Source organism: Lissotriton vulgaris, chromosome 5, assembly GCF_964263255.1.
Source record: "Lissotriton vulgaris chromosome 5, aLisVul1.2, whole genome shotgun sequence".
In the NCBI taxonomy this organism is placed as follows: Eukaryota; Metazoa; Chordata; class Amphibia; order Caudata; family Salamandridae; genus Lissotriton; species Lissotriton vulgaris.
This window is the reverse complement of record NC_141693.1, coordinates 61285275-61309931: the sequence shown is the minus strand read 5'-3', so window position 1 is coordinate 61309931 and position 24657 is coordinate 61285275. Positions and strand designations below refer to the sequence as shown.

General features: G+C 47.6%; 1 protein-coding gene across 1 annotated transcript in view; it reads left to right on the top strand.

Annotated features, from left to right (window-relative positions):
* The window catches only part of LOC147710161 (E3 ubiquitin-protein ligase TRIM11-like), a 117058-nt gene that overhangs the window by 18997 nt on the left and 73404 nt on the right, over positions 1 to 24657 (top strand). Inside the window, exon 2 of the mRNA XM_086920856.1 lies at positions 5543 to 5638. Coding sequence (XP_086776982.1) covers positions 5543 to 5638 — 96 coding nt within the window. The remainder of the gene's footprint in view (positions 1 to 5542; positions 5639 to 24657) is intronic.

Sequence of the window (24657 nt, the reverse complement as noted above, 5' to 3'; positions counted from 1 at the left end):
ACACCTGCACTTCCAGATCCACACCGACCCCAACACCACCCTCAAAGGAACCCTCATCTACAGACCCCCCAGACCCCAACCGCAGTTCAGCGACTCCATCACCAACCTCGTCAGCACACACGCCCTCGCCTCTACGGACTACATCCTCCTCGGGGACCTGAACTTCCACCTCGAGAACAACTACGACACCAACTTCTCCACCCTGATCGACAACCGCGGCAACCTTGGACTCGGACAACTCGTCACAGCACCAATGCACTCCACTGGCCACACGCTTGACCCCATCTTCTCTGCGAGCACCGGCGTCTTCTTCGACCGCACCGCCGAACTCCACTGGACCGACCACCGTTGCATCTACTTCAAATTCCGGAAACCCTCCATACACCACCGCACCCAGCAGATTCCTCGCCGCAGCTGGGGCAAGATCACCGAGGAACAGTTAACTGCCGCCCTCACCCAGAGCCCTCCCGCAGACCCGACCGACCCAGACAGCGTAGCCCACAGCCTCAGACAATGGATCAACGACTGCCCCAACACCCTTGCCCCGCTCAGGAAGCCCGCCAACACCCACAGCAGCAAGAGAGCCAGCTGGTTCACCAAAGACCTCCAGGCCTCCAAGCGAGCCTGCCGTAAACTAGAAAAAAACTGGACCCGCAAAAAAACACCGGAAAGCTACACAGCCCACAGGAACGCCACCCGCCAACACCACCAACTCATCAGATCCGCCAAAAGGACCGCCTTCAGAGACCACCTAGACAGCAATGTACAGAACAGCAAAGAGCTCTTCAGCATCGTGAAGGAACTCTCCAACCCCAGCTCCAACAGCAACGACATTCCACCATCACAAGACCTGTGCAAATCGCTGGCCACCGCCTTCCATCGCAAGATCGCAGACATCCACAACAGCTTTGACACCGTCATCACCTTGGCAACATCCAACATCCACGACCACCACCCGCACCAATCGCCTGCTCGCCTGGACCAACATCAACGACCAAGATCATGAACACCGTCCACTCAGGATCCCCGGAAGACCCCTGCCCACACCACATCTTCAACAAAGCCAGCAGCAACATCGCACCCCACCTCTGCAAAACCATCAACATCTCCTTCGAGACAGCAACCTTCCCAGGGAGCTGGAAGCACGCAGAGATCAACACCCTACTAAAGAAATCCAAGGCGGCCCCCAAGGACCTCAAGAATTTCCAACCCATCTCCCTGCTCCCGTTCCCTGCGAAGGTCATCGAAAAGGCTGTCAACAAACAACTAACCAGCTAACTCGAAGACAACAACATCCTGGACCCATCCCAGTCCGGGTTCCGCAGCAACCACAGCACCGAAACTGCCCTCATCGCCGCCACCGACAACATCAGGATCATGCTCGACAATGGCGAAACCGCTGCCCTCATCCTCCTGGACCTGTCAGCCGTTTTCGACACAGTCTACCACCACACCTTAAGAGCACGCCTCCACGATGCCGGAATCCAAGGAAAGGCCCTGGACTGGACCACCTCCTTCCTCTCCCGCAGAACCCAGACCGTCCGCCTCCCCCCCCTTCCGCTCCAAAACCACTGAGATCACCACAACAAACTCCATGTTGATGAAGAAGTGTTCTGAACTATTACTGGAATTGTTCTTCACTGAAGGGATTTCACTAATGCTCAAGGATTCCCCTTCCATACTTCTCAAGCAAATCAGTTTCCGACGACTTGTCCGCTGCCACTGCGCCCATTTGTCCAAACTTGAGACGACTGTTCATAGGCTAAACAGGACACTCGCGGAGGTAATGCCCTTTCTTCCCGCAGTATAAACATCGTCCCTGTTTCCGCCGGTATTCCCGTTCATTGGGTGTGAGAGAAGCCCAGATTGCCCCTATCTCCATGGGTTCAGAAGGAGTCCATCCAAGTTCGGAGGTCTTTGGTTGGTCAAAGCGCTGAGGTACTCGTTCCCTTCTTCTGGGGTCACCTTTACGTTCCTTCAAGCGATGATCCTGGCGCAATGTTAGTTTTATCAACCCGGGGCAGCTCCACCTATGCACCCACCACAGAGCTCCACCGATGCACCCACAGAGCTCCACCGATGCACCCACCACAGAGCTCCACCGATGCCCCCAACACAGAGCTCCACCGATGCCCCCAACACAGAGCTCCACCTATGCCCCCACCACAGAGCTCCACAGATGCCCCCACCACACAACTCCACTTAAGCACCCACCACACAGCTCCACTTAAGCACCCACCACCCAGCTCCACCGATGCACCCACCACCCAGTTACACCGACACAGCTCCACCGATGCACCCACCACACAGCTCCACTGAGGCACCCACCACCCAGCTCCACCGATGCACCCACCACCTAGCTCCACTGACACAGCTCCACCGATGCACCCACCACCCAGCTCCACTGATGCAACCACCACACAGCTCCACCGACACAGCTCCACTGATGCACCCACCACACAGCTCCACTGATGCACCCACCACAGAGCTCCACCTATGCACCCACCACAGAGCTCCACTGATGCACCCACAGAGCTCCACGGATGCACCCACCACAGAGCTCCACCGATGCACTCACCACAGAGCTCCACCTATGCCCCCACCACACAGCTCCACAGATGCCCCCACCACACAGCTCCACAGATGCCCCCACAACACAGCTCCACAGATGCCCCCACCACACAGCTCCACAGATGCCCCCACCACACAGCTCCACAGATGCCCCCACCAGACAGCTCCACCGATGCCCCCACCAGACAGCTCCACCGATGCACCCACCACCCAGCTCCACCGATGCACCCACCACACAGCTCCACCGACACAGCTCCACCGATGCACCCACCACCCAGCTCCACTGATGCAACCACCACACAGCTCCACCGACACAGCTCCACCGATGCACCCACCACCCAGCTCCACTGATGCAACCACCACACAGCTCCACCGACACAGCTCCACTGATGCACCCACCACACAGCTCCACTGATTCACCCACCACAGAGCTCCACCGATGCACCCACAGCGCTCCACCGATGCCCCCACCACAGAGCTCCACCGATGCCCCCACCACAGAGCTCCACCTATGCCCCCACCACAGAGCTCCACCTATGCCCCACCACACAGTTCCACCGATGCACCCACCACATAGCTTCACCGAGGCACCAACCACACAGCTCCACCGAGGCACCCACCACACAGCTCCACCGAGGCACCCACCACACAGCTCCACCTATGCACCCACCACACAGCTCCACCGAGGCACCCACCACACAGCTCCACCGAGGCACCCACCACACAGCTCCACAGAGGCACCCACCACACAGCTCCACCGAGGCACCCACCACACAGCTCCACAGAGGCACCCACCACACAGCTCCACAGAGGCACCCACCACACAGCTCCACAGAGGCACCCACCACACAGCTCCACCGAGGCACCCACCACACAGCTCCACCTATGCACCCACCACACAGCTCCACCGATGCACCTACCACGCAGCTTTACCGATGCACCCACCACACAGCTCCGCCAAGGCACCCACCACACAGCTCCACCAATACACCCACCACACAGCTCCACTGATGCTCCCACCACACAGCTCCACTGATACACCCACCACACAGCTCCACTGATACACCCACCACACAGCTTAGCCGAGGCACCCACCACACAGCTCAACCGATGCACCCACCACACAGCTCTACCGATGCACCCACCACACAGCTCCACCGATGCACCAACTAAGCTCCACCGATGCACCCACCACACAGCTCCACCGATGCACCCACCACACAGCTCCACCGATGCACCCACCACACAGCTCCACCGATGCACCCACCACACAGCTCCACTGATGCACCCACCACACAGCTCCACCTACACAGCTCCACCGATGCACCCACCACACAGCTCCACCGATGTACCCACCACACAGCTCCACCGATGCTCCAACTAAGCTCCACCAATGCACCCACCACACAGCTCCACCGATGCTCCAACTAAGCTCCACCAATGCACCCACCACACAGCTCCACCGATGCTCCAACTAAGCTCCACCAATGCACCCACCACACAGCTCCACCGATGCACCCACCACAGAGCTCCACCGAGGCACCCACCACACAGCTCCACTGATGCACCCACCACACAGCTCCACCAATGCACCCACCACACAGCTCCACCGATGCACCCACCACACAGCTCCACCGATGCACCCACCACACAGCTCCACCGATGCACCCACGGCACAGCTCCACCGATGCACCCACCACACAGCTCCACCTAGGCACCCACCACACAGCTCCACCGAGGCACCCACCACACAGCTCCACCGATGCACCCACCACACAGCTCCTCCGATGCAGCCACCACACAGCTCCACCGACACAGCTCCACCCACCACCCAGCTCCACCGATGCACCCACCACACAGCTCCACCGACACAGCTCCACCGATGCACCCACCACACAGCTCCACCAATGCACCCACCACACAGCTCCACCGATGCATCCACCACACAGCTCCACCGAGGCACCCACCACACAGCTCCACCGATGCACCCACCACACAGCTCCACCGATGCACCCACCACACAGCTCCACCGAGGCACCCACCACACAGCTCCACAGATGCACCCACCACACAACTCCACAGATGCACCCACCACACAGCTCCACAGATGCACCCACCACACAGCTCCACAGATGCACCCACCACACAGCTCCACAGATGCACCCACCACACAGCTCCGCTGATGCACCCACCACACAGCTCCGCTGATGCACCCACCACTCAGCTCCGCCGATGCACCCACCACACAGCTCCGCCGATGCACCCACCACACAGCTCCGCCGAGGCACCCACCACACAGCTCCACCGATGCACCCACCACACAGCTCCACCAATGCTTCAACTAAGCTCCACCAATGCACCCACCACACAGCTCCACCAATGCACCCACTAAGCTCCACCGATGCACACACCACTCAGCGCAACCACAGCATCACTCAGCACAACCACAGCATCACTGGTTCAAATATGTTCTTTGAATGTTTCAAGCTGTTTTCAAGCTTTCACGCTTTATTACAAATCACAAAAAAATGTTAATATTTCACTTCTGTTCTTGGATTTTCGTCACAATAAAAAACACTGAACATAATCTTCACAAAAGTTATTTACAAAAGTTTAAGCTATTGCCATTACAAATTAAATAAATTATTTAAGTATTAATTATTTTAAAAAAATTAAAAGCCATTGTTATTTGTAATATCAATACATCTAAGTCACGTAAATACAAAACATGTTGCATTACAAATGCTATAGTTGTCACATTTGCGAAAGTTGTAACTATTGGCATTGTAAATGACAAAGCTATTAATTTAGCTATTTTAAAAATAACACATAAACAACAAAAAAATTCATTTATAAGACCAATAGCTCAAACTTTCCTATTGCGAGCCCTATTGCATTTCCAATGCTTGTTTTGTAATTAAGACCACACTCTACATATCTACTCTTATTTCTTGCTTTCTCATCCCTGCAGGTGAAACTTCAAGAGTGGCTGCTTGTCCTGAAGAAACAGGAGGGATATTTTCTGGAGTCTAAAGTCAAGGAGGAGGAACAATATAAAACCATGAGGGTGAGTGGCTGCAGTGAGCGCTGTGTGTCTGTTCATATCTGTGCCCAGACCTTTGTATGGCCTCTTAAAGTTCAAGACACACAGAGGCGAATGAGTCACACTACAGACTGGTCATGGTCCTCACCAGATAAATATACTGACTGGAGTTACTGCACCTGGATATTGGGGCTGAAATCGGACAAGGGCGCGTCCTAGAAAACATAAAATCAAGTATTACTCTTCTGACCTTAAGGTAGAATTTGCATAATCACATGGTGTGTGTTAGAGTATGTGTGCAGTGGTGTCGCATTATCTGGCTGTGAGTACGTACCAGCATGTGTGTGTGTGCATATGTGTGTGTGCATGTTCACGCTTAAGTGTACGTGTCTAAGTATGTGTTCATGTATGGATAGTCTTTGGGAGTACATGCATGTCTGCTCGTCCCTATATCTGTCGTTTTTTTCGGCATGGATTACTGCTTGTGTGTGTCTCCATATTCATATATAAATTTTGAGCCACAGAGTATACAAATACATGTCCTTATCTTCATGCATGCATGTTTGAGGGTTGTGTTTGCTTTAGTCTGGATTTATTGGCTGTAAGTTTGTACCTACATAAGTGGATGCCTGCCTGTGGGCTTGTATATCACAAGGTCCGGTGGCATTTGTGAGTGTGCAAATACATGTGTGCATCTGTGAGTTTGTGACGTGTATGCATACGTCTGGAGTCATAATTCAGTGAGATTTTATATGCATTTGTGTGTGAGTATATATGTATGGATGTGTGTCTCTATGAGTCTGTGCAAGCATGGACCAAAGATATCCATCTGTGAATTTGTACAAGGTTTGTGTGTGAGTCTGCAAATCAATATGTGTATCTGTATGAGTGTGTACCTCTGTGGATGTGTGTATGTATGGATCTGGAGTTATCTATCCATCCATCAAACTGAGCAAGCATAGTTTAAGGTCCTTTAAACAAAGGTTTTAGCAATGTAATAATGCTACGGTATATACATCGTCGAACACAATAAATAATATGCCTCCCTCTAGACCTCTATTTCTTTACCTTGTAGTATGAATCTTAATGGGTTATAACTACATTTTGTGAAACATCATGGATACATCATCATCTTATTCAAAAATTATATTTATTCATTTTAGTTGGTATTTGTATTCATTTACATTGATAGTATCAAAACAGGGAAAAATGTAATCTAAAAAGACATACATATTAATAAAAATCTTTTTGTTACAAGTTTTACTGTTTTATACATTTTCTACATAGATCAACAATTTCATATCTTTATATACACACTAGCAGCCCGTCCTGACGTTGTCAAATGTATGTGTGTAATGTTTGTAATGTTAAAGGATAATTTATTTTAAGATTTCACGGTATACAACATTTTGGGTTTCATTGGAATGTGGCCGTAGAATAAATTGATTTCGTACATTGCCGGACCTAGAGAGGGTAACTTTTAATGATGTCTTGGCATGAGTGTGCGTTTTTGAGTGCTGTTTTCAGTTGCAGCGCGTTGTTATTATTTTAATTTCCTTGGTTGTGTGTTGGTTTTGATTGTAAGTAATTTGCAGTCATCAACTTACTTGTAAATGACAATGCCATTTATTTATCGGTTTTCAAAACCAACACATAAATACAAATGTTGTCATTTACAATGCCAATAGCTCTAACCTTTCCAAAGGCGAAACCATTGCATTGTAAATGCTTGCTTGAGTGGTGGTTTGAGTGCCTGCCTTTTTTTTCTATATTGAACTTTTTTGTTTTGTGTCCTGGTGAGTGTTAATGATTATTTTGAATGAATTTGCGTTTGATAGGGGTGTTTCCAGTGCCTGTGCGCTGTCGTTCTATTTATGTTCTTCGTTGTGCTTGTTGTCCGTCTATGTAGTTGTTTGATTGGGTGTGCGTGATCGTTTATTTAGTGGTTTGAGTGCCTGCGCGTTATTTAGTCCTTTCCTTGTGTGTGCTTGATGCTTTCACATATTAGTGTGGCGTGAATGTGCGTTATCTTTACTTCCTTCATTGTCTTTGCATGCAGATTTGGAATGTTTTACCGGTGCAAATGTGCGTGCGTGAAGATTCAGAATATTTGTCCTGCCTAAATGTGTGTTTGCGAGTGCTTGTTTGAGTGTTAGCGATGTCTCCTTTTTTTCTCCGTAGTCTGCCTGGCTTTGTGTAGCCGTGTGACGGAGCCGTTTAGAGTATTTCGGTAAGTGCCCAAAGCAAGTTAAAGTGTAACGTCAATGCGGCTCGTCAATGTCCCCGGAAGCCGCCTGGTTTTTTTTTTGTTTACTTCCTTCCCTCTGACAACGTTGACGCGTCCAATCATGACAAAGGTATGTTGGCGCGTGCTTGCTGTCGGTAGCCGCGCCCCTTTGTATGCAAATTAATATTGTGGATTTGCACGGCCACGATACAGCCACATTGATGTGGCCATTTACTACACCATAACGCGTTGCTGCGGGCATTTACTATAGAATACGGCCATAGTTTGAAAGCTGCTCATGAAGCTGCGGGCCCATTTACACGGCCAACATCCATAACGCCTCGCTGCGGTCAAGCAAGCCACGCCCCACAACCACGCCCACGATACGCCCACATTGACGTGGCCATTTACTACACCATAACGCGTCACTGCGGGCATTTACTATAGCATACGGCCATATTTTTTTTGTAGTACGCGCCCATTTACACGGCCATATATGATTGACGGCCACGATTCGTTGACATCCATAACGAACGCCTCGCTGCGGTCAAGCTACGCCACGCCTCACAACCACGCCCACGACACGCCCACTGGAGTAAAGGTGGCTAACTTTGAGGTTGATGAGACGCCACACGCCACGCCCCCGTGCCCCACGATCACGTCCACGACACACCCACTGGAATTTAACACTCCCACAACAACACCCACAAGGGACTACTCTTAACCCTATGTTCTTTGACCTTTGTAATGTATATGGTGGCCAGATGTATAGCCTATGTCCATCTGATTAAACTACCCTTTCCAATGATGTATTGGGTGTTGTGATTGGTGCTGCAGTTCTTGAGTTTACCCGCCTCAAAGGTTTCCAGTTCTCTCTTTATAATAGTAGTATAGATTCAATCTAGTGCTCTTCACTGGACCCCTATAATAATATCATACACAAATCACGTAAACAGAATCACATTCACACTCCATCACACCTGCACTCAATTACACCAATCAAACTATCAAACAACCCCAAAAGCACATACACATCCTGGTCAGAAGGGGATATAGATAGTGTGAATCTCCATGACCGTGTTGTGGGTTGGGTGCATACAGTAAGGTAGACGTGCGTTTCGGTGGAATATGTCTGATGTTAACCACCTTCTGCAGGACCTTCTTTAAATCATATATCTTTCACCTAGTGGTAGGAGTACAGATAATAATGATGCAAGAAAAATTCTCAAATGGTTGCCACCTTCAAATTGACAAACTATTGGTAAGTCTGCTGGGTCAGTTAAATGTTATGTTAAATGTTAAAATTTAATTTTTATAGCGCACGGCTACTCCAGAGGAGTGTCCCGGCGCTTTATCGGGGCAGCTCAGTAAAAAACATAACATCATAAAACAGACACCAAACATGAGAAAAAAGAAACATCCTAAAGGTTAAAAAGCCAGGTCTTAACCCCTTCCAGGCTCATGACGAGCTGGGCTCGTCATGAAGTAGCCTCCTACCAGGCTGATGACGAGCCTAGCTCGTCATGAACAATGGACTTTTGAAAATTACAGCACAGGAGCAAAATATCGCTAGCAGCGATGGTGTTAAGGCTCTTCCTAAACAGAAGATTAGAGGAAGACCGTAGGTCCAAAGGCAAGGTGTTCCACAACTGAGGGGCCCTCAAACTAAAAGAGCGTCCCCCAGTGCTAGCCTTCCTCACTCGAGGAACCACAGCCAAAAACAAAGATTCCGACTCCTATTATAAATGTAAAAGTCTGCCCCTAGGGAATGATAGGATAGATGCAACTAGCACATTCTCCTATTTGGGTGACCTACCTGATCATTCTGGTTCATGGAACCCAGCGGTTAAGAGCAGAACTCTTCTTGTCAAAAGGTAAACGGGGGCATTGATGAATATTTCTAATAAATTGGGTAAAAGGCCCCCGGGGATACTTCTTAAAATTTACCAAGCTCAATGCTTGAGTATAGCTATGTACGGGGCAGGAGTCTGGGGATACCAGGATGTAGCCATAATACAAAAAGAGGAAAATACTTTTTTAAGGTTTATATTAGCAGTACCGCAGAGCTCTTCCATTTATAATTGCCACAATGAGCTGGGGATTCCTTATATCTCTGATTTGATCAAGATGCAGCCTCTGTTACTATGGCATAGAGTTTGGACGTCTAATAGTACAGAGTTAAACAGAGATATTATTGGAGACGCCATGAGTCTATTCCACGCAAACAAGATCACTTGGCTGAATTATATCAGAAGATTTTTAATAGACGTGGGTAAACCGGATTTCTATAGTAACCCCTAAACATTGAGTACGATTTCTAGGAAGGATTTAAAAAAATGTTGCCAGTCGCACTTAGAGTCCCTAAGAGCGGTTTCAGAAATGAAGAAAAGTACTGTTATCCCACACCTGTTAATTCTTGTATCTCCCACTATTCAACCATATCTGGACTGGTGTATAGGAGGATATGACGGGTATGTTCTTACAAGACTCAGATTTGATAGTTTCCATTGATTAGTCAGCTTCCCTACACTAAACGATTGGACCAGAGACCTTTGTCGGTGTCCTCGCGATGAGATGTCTTTCCAGTCGACAATGCATGTGATTTTATTTTGTAAATTTGATAGATTAGAAAGATGTAGATAGATTTTGCCATTGTTGAAAAGAGGGGGCGGAGGCAATGCAGTCCCGCCTTTCTATATTTACAAGTGCTGGAAAATGTTTATTGTGTGGGTGTTACGACCGGATTCCTGAAGTCCATATTGAAAAAAAGGAAAAGTATAATATGGGAAACCCACCATGAGGCTGAATAACGTATAGAACTCTTGTCATAAAAGTCAAAGAATTAACTGAAGAGGAGACTGTAAGATTCAAGTGGTATGTAAAGATGTAATTACTGTGTGTATTTTTTTAAACTACCTTCTGTAAGTTTTTAACATGCTTCTTTTATGATTTTTAATATCTAAAAAACCTAATAAAGTTTATTTGATTTGATTTGACTCCTATTGAGTTAGGGTTTGTGTAAAGATGTTATCTTTAGTTAATGTCCCGCATGCCAACCCGCACGGGACATCTCTTTGGATTCTATGTTCTGGCGTAGAATGTATACCTTTGACATGTCGGCAGTTGCTGCCGGGAGACCTATGCACCAGGACGAATAAAGAAGAGCTCCTCATCTTACCGCTTTGTGTCTTCTTTTCATTGGCGACGAGGACCCGCCTGGTGCTGCTGGTTGTCCCAAGTGTTGCTGGACGTCAGGAAGCTTCTTTCTAGATGAGGCAACTGCGATATTGGTTGATCGCGTTTCCTGACTGCCTGCTTTACACGTGAGTCCTCCTGTCTTCGTGTTTGCTTTTCTGTATCTGCTCCCCGTGAGTGCCTCTCTGAGGATTATTTCATTTTGTTCGATTTTTGCTGTTTGGTGGTTTCTGCACGTCTTTCCGTGCGATCTTGCATGCGCCAGCTCACACCGCTTCCCAGCTCTGCGCTGCATCAGCGTGTGTCAACGTCACGGCAGTGTGCGTTCCAGCTTGCGTTTCAACTCTCATTCTGACGGTTACCATGGTGCCATTCTAAACTCCTTCTGAAGCGCATTACTTCATTGTTTTCTGCCGCATTCATCATGTGTGTGTTGTTGTTCTAATTTTACACGCATTATGTGGTCTTTGTGACGATTTTCAGAAACCTATATTTTCTTGTATGACAGCAGACTTGTGATTTAAACCTTGCATTTTTGTTTAATCTTCACTTTGTTGGCTGGGGCAGCAACTCACCCACGCAAATGGAGAAAGTGGCCACTCCACCTCCCTTTTTACAGTCTCCTGGTCCGCCTCCTATGATTTGGAAACAGTGGAAAGCAACTTTTGAAGCCTACATTGATGCTATTGATGGTGATACCTTCATCTCTAAAAAAAAAAAGAGAGCGTTGCTTGTTTATAAGTTAGGAGCTGAAGCAGATCTATTCTAGAGACTCTACCCCTAGAGGAAGCGAGAGTATCCAATGGTTCTCGTGAAGAGGGTGACTCATTGGTGATTGACGAATATGCTTCTCTCATAAGAACGTTGGATAAAAGGTTCAATCCAAAGCGCAATATTGTTCTGGAACGTCACACATTTTTGCAACATCCACAGATGCCTGGAGAGTCGATCGACGATTTTGTTGCTGCCTTAAGGATCTTGGCTGTGAATTGCAACTATAGGGAGTTTAGGGATGAAATTATTCGAGACCAATTAATTGAACGCACATGTGACAAGAAAGTGCGTGAGAAACTTTTGTCCTCAGATGACCCTTATTTGGAGACTGCGTTGACTCATGCCAAATCTGTTGAACATTCCCAGTTTTGCATGAAGGAACTAGGTACACCTACCACTCCTACACCTGCGTCATCTGAGGTTAATTTAGCAACGTCCAAGGTTCCTCCAAAAACTAATAAAGCTACTCTTCCGGTATCTTCCAGAACTACCAACACTACCTTACTGGGAGCGTTTGTTAACAAACCCAGGAATGATGCTCAAGCCTTGTCATGTCATCGCTGTGGTAGCAGGTCGCATCTGGGAAATTTCAAGTTTTGCTTTGCTATTAATCAGTCTTGTTTTAAATGTGGAAGGAAGGGTCATCTTGCACGCATGTGTAAAATAGCTTTTTCCCAAAGGGCACCGTCACAAAGTGTGAAGAATATAGAGTGTGAGAATACCGATAGTGATGATGATGATGATAATTGCTATGAATTATTAATGTTATCGGCTTCCCCCATGGAAGCGGAAGGTATTGTAGAGATTGCATCTTTTAATGAATCTCAGAGGAGGAAATCCCCTACTTGTGTTATAAACTTGAACGACAAATCGGTCAAATTCCTTGCGGATTCTGGTTCCCCATTCACCTTGATCAATGTTAGGGATTTTGAAGGTTTGGGTGAGATCTTTTTGGCGTCATCATCAATTAAGATGTTTGCATATGGTGGGAAAAGGGTTGAAGTCTTGGGAAAGTTTAAAAACAAACTAGAATTTAAGGGCGAGTGCACGTCATGTGTAATTTACGTTGTCAAAGATAGTGCTAATTTGTTGGGATGGCATGAACAAGGTGAGCTAAATATCATCCTTGACCCCAATCATCCCGACATGGTTTTGTTGAGGAATGAAGCCAAACAATATTACGCTTCACTTGCACAACCTGAGTCAGTGCATGTTGTGACCACATAGAGTGAAAATGAGTGGGTTTGTGCTGATCCGGAGGTGTTTAGCGATAATCTTGGTAAGCTTCAGGGTTTCCAACATCGCATAGTTTTAAAAGAAGGAGCAAAACCTATTACACACAAAGTTCGCAAAGTACCTTTGAGTATGCGTTGTGAGTTGAAAAGTGAATTAGAAAGGTTGTGTTCCTTGTGTGTCATCGAACCAATTGAAGGGTCAGCGTGGTTAAGCCCCATTGTTTTGGCACGGAAGGCGGATAAATCTCTTAGGATGTGTGTTGATTTACGCAATTTAAATTCATGTATTTGGATAGATCGCCAACCACTGCCTAACATTAATGAGATGTTGTCTACCCTGGAAGGTGCCAAATATTTTACCACTCTGGACATATTCTCTGCTTACCATCAGATTGAATTAAGCAAGGATTCCAGACATATCACTTAATTTGTGACTCTCGAAGGGGCGTTCCGTTATCTCAGGATGCAATTCGGTTTGGCGTCGGCTTCTGCAGTGTTCCAACGCCGTATGGGTAATCTCTTCAAGGACTCTGCAGGGGTCGTCTTCTTTCAGGATGTTATTCTCATACATGGTAAGGCCATGCAAGAACACAACGATAGAGTGAGGAAAGTTTTAGATATTGTAAAGTTGTATGGGTTGACTTTAAGGAAGGACAAATGCATGTTTTTCAGAGATGGTGTGGATTATCTAGGTCACCATATTTCAGCCAAAGGTGTAGAACCTAAAATGAAACTTTTAGATGCTATCTTTAATGCACCTGAACCGCAAAATAAAGATCAACTACGTTAGTTTCTAGGACTAGTTGAATACTATGCAAAATTTGTCCCAAATTTTGCTGACAAGACCGTTTGTTTACGCAATCTCTTAAAGGAAAATGCTAGGTTTGACTGGTCTGAACAGTGCGCAAATGATTTTAACCTATTGAGAACTGTATTTGTGCAGGCACGCCCTCTCAAATTATTTGATTTGAATGATCAGTGTATTGCGGTTACAGATGCTAGTAATGTTGGACTGGGAGCTGTCCTTATGCAAAAGAGAGCTGACAATAGAGAAGAAGTAAATGCTTTTGCCTCCAGAACCCTGAGAGGTGCTGAGGGTACTTATTCCACAATCGAGAAAGAGGCGTTGGCTTTATGGTGGGGTGTACAACATTTTAGGAACTTTTTGTGGGGCAATCATGTAACTCTTAAAACTGACCATAAGCCATTAGTGGACCTTTTCAAAACCAAGGGTGGTGGTAGGGCTACACCCCGCATTGCCAAATGGCAGTACAGACTTGCTGAATTTAATTATCACTTGGAATATGTACCTGGTATAAAAAACAATCTAGCTGACTGTTTATCAAGGTTACCTCTTGCTCACACCGATCACGAGGAGGAACCTGATCAATTTGAGATGGTGTGTGCTGTCAGTTCACTATCTGACACTGGTGCTGCCTTATCAGAAACTTATTGGAAGCGTGCTATTTCTGAGGATGTGAATTTGTGTAAAGTAATAGATTTTTTGACTCTGGGATGGCCGAATGACAAATCGTTATCTCCTGAGTTAGTTCCGTTTAGAAGAATTTGTGATGAATTGTCCTTGGTTGATGGAATTTTACGCAGAGGTAGTCTTCTAGTTGTGCCAACTTCACTTTGCAAACCTGTTCTTGACTTGGCTCATGTGGGGCATTTAGGTATTCGAGCCATGAAACGCAGAGTACGTGAAGATTTGTGGTGGCCTGATGTTGATCAGGCCATCGAGCACTGTGTTCGGGATTGTGGGGCATGTGTTCTTAGCGACAAAACTCAAGTTACTTATCCCTCTGATATTAATCCCATTTCTGTAAAGGAAATACCTTGGAACAAGTTAGCATTTGATGTGGCTGGTCCGTTTAATGATTTGGGCAATACCCCTAAATATGCATTAGTCTTGATTGACTACATGTCGAAATGGCCTGAAGTTAAGTTTGTGGAAGGTATCAATTCTTCTACTATTATCAATTTTTTTACTGAAGTTTTCCTGCGGGAGGGTTTCCCAGAAGAGTTGGTATCTGACAATGGTACTCAATTAGTTTCTAGTGAGATGGAGGGTTATTTTAAAAGGCATGGGATTAGACATGTGCTCACTTCCTTATATCATCCATGTAGCAATGGTTTGGTTGAACGCCTGAATCGTGTTGTTAAAGATCAATTACAGCTGGCTGCTATAAATGGCCTTCATTGGAGACATGTGATTTCTGACATGTTGTGGGGTATGAGGGTCACTCCCCATGACAGCACAGGTATTTCACCTTTCACCTTGCTCAGAGGAAGAGTAGCTGGTTCCAAGCTCAATAAAGATTGGGTGTTGAGAAAAGACATTGATGTTACCAAGATTGGGAGGGTAGCAGATGTTAGGAGTGCTGCTCAGGCAAAATATGCACCGAAAAGCATTAGAACATCTCCAGTATGTCAGGGTGATTGGGATAGAATTAAAAAACCTGTGCTTATACGCAAAGGGCAAGCTAAATTCTCCCCTCCTGTACAGGTCAAGGAGGTGAAAGATCAGGTTGTAGTGCTTGACAATGGTAACATTTGGAATAAGTCTTGTATTTCAATTGTACCCAAATCTAAGGTTGAGTTTGTGAGGAACAAATTTGGTTTGGATTCCTTGGATTCCTCTAGCATCAGGAATTCAATTACTTCTACAGCTTCCACTGGTTGCAGCTCTGACTTTCAGTGGAGGTCGTCAAGAATTAAATCTGTGCCTACTAAGTATCGTGATTTTATTGTATCTTGAATTGTGATCTAATTTGTACATTCCGCTTTGGGGTTTTGTTTTTGTTATTATTTTAATTATTGGTGGGGGGAAGGGAATGGTCTAGGGAATTTTGTATTTTCTTTAGGGAATGTTGAATCTCTTTGTTTGCAATGTAGGAAGGGGGATGTGTAAAGATGTTATCTTTAGTTAATGCCCGCGTGCCAGCCCGCACGGGACATCTCTTTGGATTCCATATTCTGGCATAGAATGTATACCTTTGACATGTCGGCAGTTGCTGCCGGGAGACCTATGCACTAGGACGAATAGAGAAGAGCTCCTCATCTTACCGCTTTGTGCCTTCTTTTCAGTTCTGTTAAACCTGCGTAGATAGGAAGAATCCTCTCTGCTTATTCTTCGGAGATATTTTCTTTGTAAGTGAGCATTATTACCTGTTGTCTGTAGTGGTGCCACCACACTGGGGAACCACGTAGAATAGGCAATCTTATAATTTATTACATTCCTGAATCTTGTCCTGGTAATAAGGACTCCGGCTTCCATAATTGAGTTTATTTCTAACTAGTATTCGACGTTTACCACAAATGATCCAGCCAAGCTCGGCAACGGCAACAAGCAGCCACATCATCAAACCACAGATCTTCCAACAGAGTTAATCTATACTAATATAATAAAGAGAGAGCCCAAACCTTCGAGGCGGGTAATCTCAGGAACCACAGCACCAATCACAACACCCAATACAGCGTTGGAAAGGGCAGTTGCAGCAGAAGGACATAGGCTATGCAGACGCCCACCATATACATTTAAAAGGTAAAAGAACCGTGCCAGCAAAGTAGTCCCTTGTGGGCGTGTCTGCGTTGTGCTGTGGGCGTGACAAACGCTGGTGGCATGTGGTACGTTCCGCCCTTCATGCCATGTCTCATATCGTGTGCTGTGGGCGTGTGCTGGGGGCGTGGGCATGTGCGGGGCGCGGGATTACGGAAAAAAAGCGAGCGTTGTGCCCAATATTTCATTGTTTTTCCTTCCCAGGTTTTGTACATTCCAGCTCCGGGTGTCCACCCTGCTCCCTTTAAATACCCCTGCACCCCATAATCATAACCCACCCTTACCTATTAAAATACCCCAAAACCCTTAAACACTAACCCATCTTAACCCTATAAATATACCCTGTACCCCAAAACCTAAACCTATCCCTAAACCCTAAAAATACCCCTGTACCACAAAACCCAAACCTAGCACTGAACCCTATAAATACCCCTGTACCTCAAAACCCAAACCTACCCTTGAACCCTAAACGTACCCCAAAACCCAAACCTAGCCCTGAACCCTAAAAATACCCCTGTACCCCAAAACCCAAACCTACCCCTGAACCCTAAAATACCCCTATACCCTAAAACCCAAACCTAGCCCTGAACCCTAAAAATACCCCTGTACCCCAAAACCCATACCTATCCCTAAACCCTAAAACTACCCCTGTACCCCATAACCCAAAACTATATCTGAACCCTTAAAATACCCAAACACCCCAAAACCTATACCTCAGTACCCCAAAACTAATACCCCTATACCCATACTTACCTTATCCAAACATTTAAAAAATATATGCTTTTACCATTCATGCATTTACAACGAATTTCGTTGTAAATATATGCCTGGTAAAGCATATAAAATGTAATGCCATGCGTTATAATGGCATTGCGAAGTTATGGTACTTTCGTAATGAAAGTATGCGGAAAGAAAGTTGCGGAATAATGGGTGTTTACCTTCCCCAGGTAAGCACTTTGGGGGCACGGCGGCCCACATCTCCAGCAACATACTCATATTTTTTCACCGCCGATTTGAAAAATGCACAGGTCTCTCTCATTGATGGCCAGCACCGACATACACTTTTAGACACACCTCCCGCCACAAGTTCTAGAATTGCGAACTTTAGAGCTGGGGAGCTACGCTCGAATCTCTGCATCAGCTCAACATCCTGTGATTCCAGGCAAATCGCTTTGTCTCCCCGTGCCTACCACAAATGAATGTGTTCTTCTGTAATGTAAATTGTGCTCATGCCATGTGGTCGAGTTCGCGCTATAGCCTTATAGCCCGCCGTAGAGGGCTATACCAGCTATGAAAAGCCCTTCGGCTCGGGCCTTTAACAAGGGAGAGGGACTTTAATAGCGGTATAGCCCAGCTACGAAGGGCTATAAGGCTATTAGAACATTCTGCCACTAGAGGGTAGAATGTTCTAACAAAAAAGAACAAAGCCTTTTGGGAGCCTGACGGGATTGAAATCCCCTCAGGCTCCCTGAAGCCTTTGTTCACATCCAGAGCTGTGAACATAGAAAGATTAGAATGTTCGAGCTCCAGGCTTATACCAGCCATTATAAGCCCAGAGCACTCCATTGTTTCAATGGAGCTCCCGACATTCCAATGTTCTAATATATAATATTGCAAGGAAAAATAAAGTCGGGAAACTCGAGTTCACACACTACTGAACGCGCATTCTTGAGTGCATCATCAGCAGTGCACTGTGAATCGGAGCGTTTCACAGGCCTGTCACAGATAAGAAATGCTATCAAAACGAAATCCTACAAAACAATATACTACTGGCCGGCAGCAATTCATACCCGGACAACGTCGGGGCGGGCTGCTAGTCTAAGTGATAAAGCGAGCATGGAAACTCCAATATTGTGTAGATGAGTTTTAGCCCACAAATAGTTCATCTAAACCCAATGCCCTCTAATCCTAACACGTTTCAGGACATGTACATTCCCTTCTTCAGGAAATATGCATTTCTAATTCTAGAAATTACTTGGGCACAGCCCAGCATCAGCCACTGACCTTGGGCATTCTCTGTCTGCTTAATCCTCACTGCAAGGATTTCCTGCAACAGTCGTACTAATCGTCAATAAGTTGATGTCATTTTTTATGCCTTCATTAGACCTCTCACAGGGATAGGTCATAGCTGACTGGAATGTCCCAGGATAACTAGTGCCCATTTTTTTTTAAATATCATTTTTCAGAGGTTTGTACATAGATCCTTGACAATAGTGAGTGTACATAGTATCTTTCATACAGGTTTATATAGAACATTGATGGGGTACAAGGATATAATAACAGCATTATACATACTATAGAATTGTTGTTCGATGTCAATGTCCCAACGGGAACTCAAGATCATAATAATTGTGCAAATATATCACCATTGAGCATTGTTAACATTAACAAAAACAACAATCTGTAATTTACCATTCATATTTGATGATTATCTTGTGCGTAGGTCTGATCATGATCAGGTGTGTATGCGTACGTAGCGACATGAGGTTTAGGTTAAATCTGCAGTGTGTGCGCCACAGTGTGCGACCTCATGAGTTGGGCCTGGAGATTCCTATTACCACCCATGTGCAGCACATCCACCGTACCTACATGCACTGGACATGCACACGGAAGGTTAGTGCAAGGGTCTGAGGCTCACACCAAAGCAGTACAGTAGACTGCACTCTCACCGGACACAGGAAAGAGGTCTGGTCATAACTAATGAGCCAATAAATTTAATACGCTACCACCACCACTTTAGGTTGTTAACTCAGGACATGGGAAGTAGTGTCTTCTCTGTTATGAGGGCACGCTTGGCCTTTGCAGGTCACAAAACATGTACTGTTCTGGGCCTCAGGGAGCAATAACATTACAGTTTCGCAGAACTCAGGAACACATTCCTTATTAGCACTGGTCATACAAGGACACAACCCTCTACCAAGGAGAGAGCTAAGAAGTGCAACCTTCTGCCAGGACCAGTGACACAATACAAGAGCACAACACTACCAGGACTGGTGTCACATCATAGGAGCCAAACCTTCTACCTGTATACTAGTGACACGTACCGTAGCACAACCCCCTACCAGTAGTGGAGACATACCCAACTCCACAAAATGTTTGACACCAGTCAGTTTTGGTGACGCAAGAGAAACACACCTCTCTCCACTGCTGAAAATCTCCTATTCACTGGGACGAGAAGTGCCTCACCTGATAACCCACAGACAGGCTCCTGCTCTAAGCGACAGTGTGACATACCTCACCTGATAACGCACAGGCTCCTGCTCTAAGGTGCAGTGTGACATACCTCACCTGATAACACACAGGCTCCTGCTCTAAGCTACAGTGTGACTTACCTCACCTGATAACACACAGGCTCCTTAACTAAGCTACAGTGTGACATACCTCATCTGATAATTCACAGGCTCCGGCTCTAAGCCACAGTGTGACATACCTCCCCTGATAATTCACAGTCTCCGGCTCTAAGCCGCAGTGTGACATACCTCATCTGATAACACACAGGCTCCTGCTCTAAGGTACAGTGTGACATACCTCACCTGATAACACACAGGCTCCTGCTCTAAGCCACAGTGTGACATACCTCATCTAATAACACACATGCTCCTGCTCTAAGCTACAGTGTGACATACCTCACCTGATAACACACAGGCTCCTGCTCTAAGCCACGGTGTGACATACCTCACCTGATAATTCACAGGCTCCGGCTCTAAGCCACAGTGTGACATACCTCACCTGATAATTCACAGTCTCCGGCTCTAAGCCGCAGTGTGACATACCTCATCTGATAACACACAGGCTCCCGCTCGAAGTCACAGTGTGACATACCTCATCTGATAACACACAGGCTCCTGCTCTAAGCCACAGTGTTACATACCTCATCTGATAACACACAGGCTCCTGCTCTAAGCCACAGTGTGACATACCTCATCTGATAACACACAGGCTCCTGCTCTAAGCCACAGTGTGACATACCTCACCTGATAACACGCAGGCTTCGGCTCTAAGCCACAGTGTGACATACCTCACCTGATAACACACAGGCTCCTGCTCTAAGCCACAGTGTGACATACCTCATCTGATAACACACAGGCTCTTGCTCTAAGCCACAGTGTGACATACCTCACCTGTTAACACACAGGCTTTTAAGGTACAGTGTGACATACCTCACCTGATAACAGACAGGCTCCTGCTTTAAGCCACAGTGTGACATACCTCACCTGATAACCCACAGGCTCGTGCTCCAAGCCACAGTGTGACATACCTCACCTGATAACACACAGGCTCCTGCTCTAAGCCACAACGTGACATACCTCACCTGATGACACACAGGCTCCTGCTCTAAGCCACAGTGTGACATACCTCAACTCATAACACACAGGCTCCTGCTGTAAGCTGTGGTATGACATACCGCACCTGATATTCCACAGGCTTCTGCTCTAAGCCTCAGTGTGACAATCGTGGCTACTGGCCGCGGGCGTGTACCAGCGCTGCCGGTGATTACTTTTAACCTGCATTCCAGCTGACTACGAGCTGGTTGTGGATTTTAAACCTGTTTTTTAGGTCTCGCCTGTCGATGCGCATGCGCATCGAGCAAGCGAGACTATGGGGGCTTATCCACTCTTTATCCAACTTGCAAGGAATCGTGGCGATTCCTTGCAGTGCCCGTGACTTTTAAGCTCAATGCGCATGCGCATTGAGCTTAAAAGCGCGTGCACATGCCCCCAGCCGCCTGCCTTGCCTACTCTCCCGCCCCCTCACTTCTTGATTGCACGGCCGCTAGGCCGTGCCTCCCCTGCTCTCCTCCTCCTACTCTCCTCCCCTCGCCGTCTGTTCCCGCACTCCTCCCACACCCCCGCTCCGCCCCCTCCCCTGCCTGCCATGTCGCGTCGCATTTCTCCTCCCCCCCTCCCCACAGCTCCCCTACTCTCCTCCTCCTACTCTCCTCCCCTCGCCGTCTGTTCCCGCACTCCTCCCACACCCCCGCTCCGCCCCCTCCCCTGCCTGCCATGTCGCGTCGCATTTCTCCTCCCCCCTCCCCACAGCAATGCCCTCCATTTTGACTCGCTGCCTCCTCCTTGTCTTGGCTGAAAATGTTGTTCAATTAGGAGAGTTGAGGCGTTGTCTTTCTGCGAGGAGCCAATAGATGTATGTCCCTTTCGTATTCGGGCAGATGTGGCCTTGGTCGCTTCTCAGTTGGTTATACACTGCTCGCTTTCATGGAGCGACACTCTAGTCGGAGGTGCGGAGTCTCTTTCCTTGTGGGTGGCGAGTTCCATGACCGGCTAAGAAACAACCTCATGCGTTGTGTGGCGTCGTAGTGCTCATACAATAAGTGCAATTTGCTTGTGCTCTTACAATAATAATAAGTGCAATTTGGTCCCTAATTGTGCTCTCCTGGCCTATGCTGTTCTCTTTTGTGCAATGTTAGCCCAGACTCTGTTACACCCTCGAGAATTGCTGTCTGTGCTTTGTTGAGGCTGTGTTCCTCCTTACTGAAATGTGGTGTGTTTTCATGTGCTTTCCTCCGGTCGTTTTCTTCCGCGTTAAGCTTCTGTGTGCCAGCTCAGCTGTTCGTGCCTTCTTAGGTCGTCGCACTACCCTACGCTGTCGTAGTGCTCATACAATAAGTGCAATTTGCTTGTGCTCTTACAATAATAATAAGTGCAATTTGGTCCCTAATTGTGCTCTCCTGGCCTATGCTGTTCTCTTTTGTGCAATGTTAGCCCAGACTCTGTTACACCCTCGAGAATTGCTGTCTGTGCTTTGTTGAGGCTGTGTTCCTCCTTACTGAAATGTGGTGTGTTTTCATGTGCTTTCCTCCGGTCGTTTTCTTCCGCGTTAAGCTTCTGTGCGCCAGCTCAGCTGTTCGTGCCTTCTTAGGTCGTCGCACTGCCCTACGCTGTCTAAGCACGGTTTCTGTTATTCTGGGGCAGTATTTACTCAGGTCGCGCAAAAAAAAGCGTTTGGTTGACCTGGTGTTTAAGGTTGCGCTCCTCTGTCCAGTTGGACAGCAGCACTCTCCTGTACCAGTGAGCCTTGAGGCAGCAGTGCACTATTCTATTGGATTCCAAGTGAGTCGTGCGCTCTTGCCAAACTGGGCTCTCTGTCCTTAGTGTTGTTGGACCTCCTCATCGCGGCGCTCCTGTGCAGTTAAATCTGCTTCCTCGGCCAGCGCGAGCTCTTCAAACACCCCCTGCTCCCCGCCTCTGACTCGCAGTGAACTGTGGAGACGCGCTCACCTGTTTTAATCAGCTCAGCCCGCGGAATTGCCTTAGCAAGCAAGGCGCTGATTGGTCGACAACACAGCCAATAAATATGCTTGTGGACTACCGGCTCATCTGCGCGCTTTACGATGATTGGTAGCTGGCTGGTCTCGGGCGGCTGTCCCATTGGAAGGCTCTTTAATCATCTGATAATTCACAGGCTCCAGCTCTAAGCCGCAGTGTGACATACCTCTCCCGATAACACACAGGCTCCTGCTCTAAGCCACAGTGTGACATACCTCACCGGATAACACACAGGCCCCTGCTCTAAGCCACAGTGTGACATACCTCCCCTGATAATTCACAGTCTCCGGCTCTAAGCCGCAGTGTGACATACCTCATCTGATAACACACAGGCTCCTGCTCTAAGGTACAGTGTGACATACCTCACCTGATAACACACAGGCTCCTGCTCTAAGCCACAGTGTGACATACCTCATCTAATAACACACATGCTCCTGCTCTAAGCTACAGTGTGACATACCTCACCTGATAATTCACAGTCTCCGGCTCTAAGCCGCAGTGTGACATACCTCATCTGATAACACACAGGCTCCCGCTCGAAGTCACAGTGTGACATACCTCATCTGATAACACACAGGCTCCTGCTCTAAGCCACAGTGTGACATACCTCATCTGATAACACACAGGCTCCTGCTCTAAGCCACAGTGTGACATACCTCATCTGATAACACACAGGCTCCTGCTCTAAGCCACAGTGTGACATACCTCACCTGATAACACGCAGGCTTCGGCTCTAAGCCACAGTGTGACATACCTCACCTGATAACACACAGGCTCCTGCTCTAAGCCACAGTGTGACATACCTCATCTGATAACACACAGGCTCTTGCTCTAAGCCACAGTGTCACATACCTCACCTGTTAACACACAGGCTTCTAAGGTACAGTGTGACATACCTCACCTGATAACAGACAGGCTCCTGCTTTAAGCCACAGTGTGACATACCTCACCTGATACCCACAGGCTCGTGCTCCAAGCCACAGTGTGACATACCTCACCTGATAACACACAGGCTCCTGCTCTAAGCCACAACGTGACATACCTCACCTGATGACACACAGGCTCCTGCTCTAAGCCACAGTGTGACATACCTCAACTCATAACACACAGGCTCCTGCTGTAAGCTGTGGTATGACATACCACACCTGATATTCCACAGGCTTCTGCTCTAAGCCTCAGTGTGACAATCGTGGCTACTGGCCGCGGGCGTGCACCAGCGCTGCCGGTGATTACTTTTAACCTGCATTCCAGCTGACTACGAGCTGGTTGTGGATTTTAAACCTGTTTTTTCTTTGTTGCATCGCGCCCGCATTTGCCATTTTTTACCTGCTGTAAACTGCTCACCTCACTCTCCTCGCTCTCGACCCCGGTCCGCCCCGGCAGTGTGCCGTTTGCGCGGAGGGTCCCTGCACGAGCGCCACTTCCGGCTTTGCACCACTTCCGCCCTGCCTCTCCACCGTGCAGGTGAGCGGTCTAGTGGTTGCAGAGCTCGTCTCTATAACTTGCTTTGCACTTGGCCCCGCAGGTTGACAATCGTGGCTACTGGCCGCGGGCGTGTACCAGCGCTGCCGGTGATTACTTTTAACCTGCATTCCAGCTGACTACGAGCTGGTTGTGGATTTTAAACCTGTTTTTTTCTTTGTTACATCGCGCCCGCATTTGCCATTTCTTACCTGCTGTAAACTGCTCACCTCACTCTCCTCGCTCTCGACCCCGGTCCGCCCCGGCAGTGTGCCGTTTGCGCGGAGGGTCCCTGCACGAGCGCC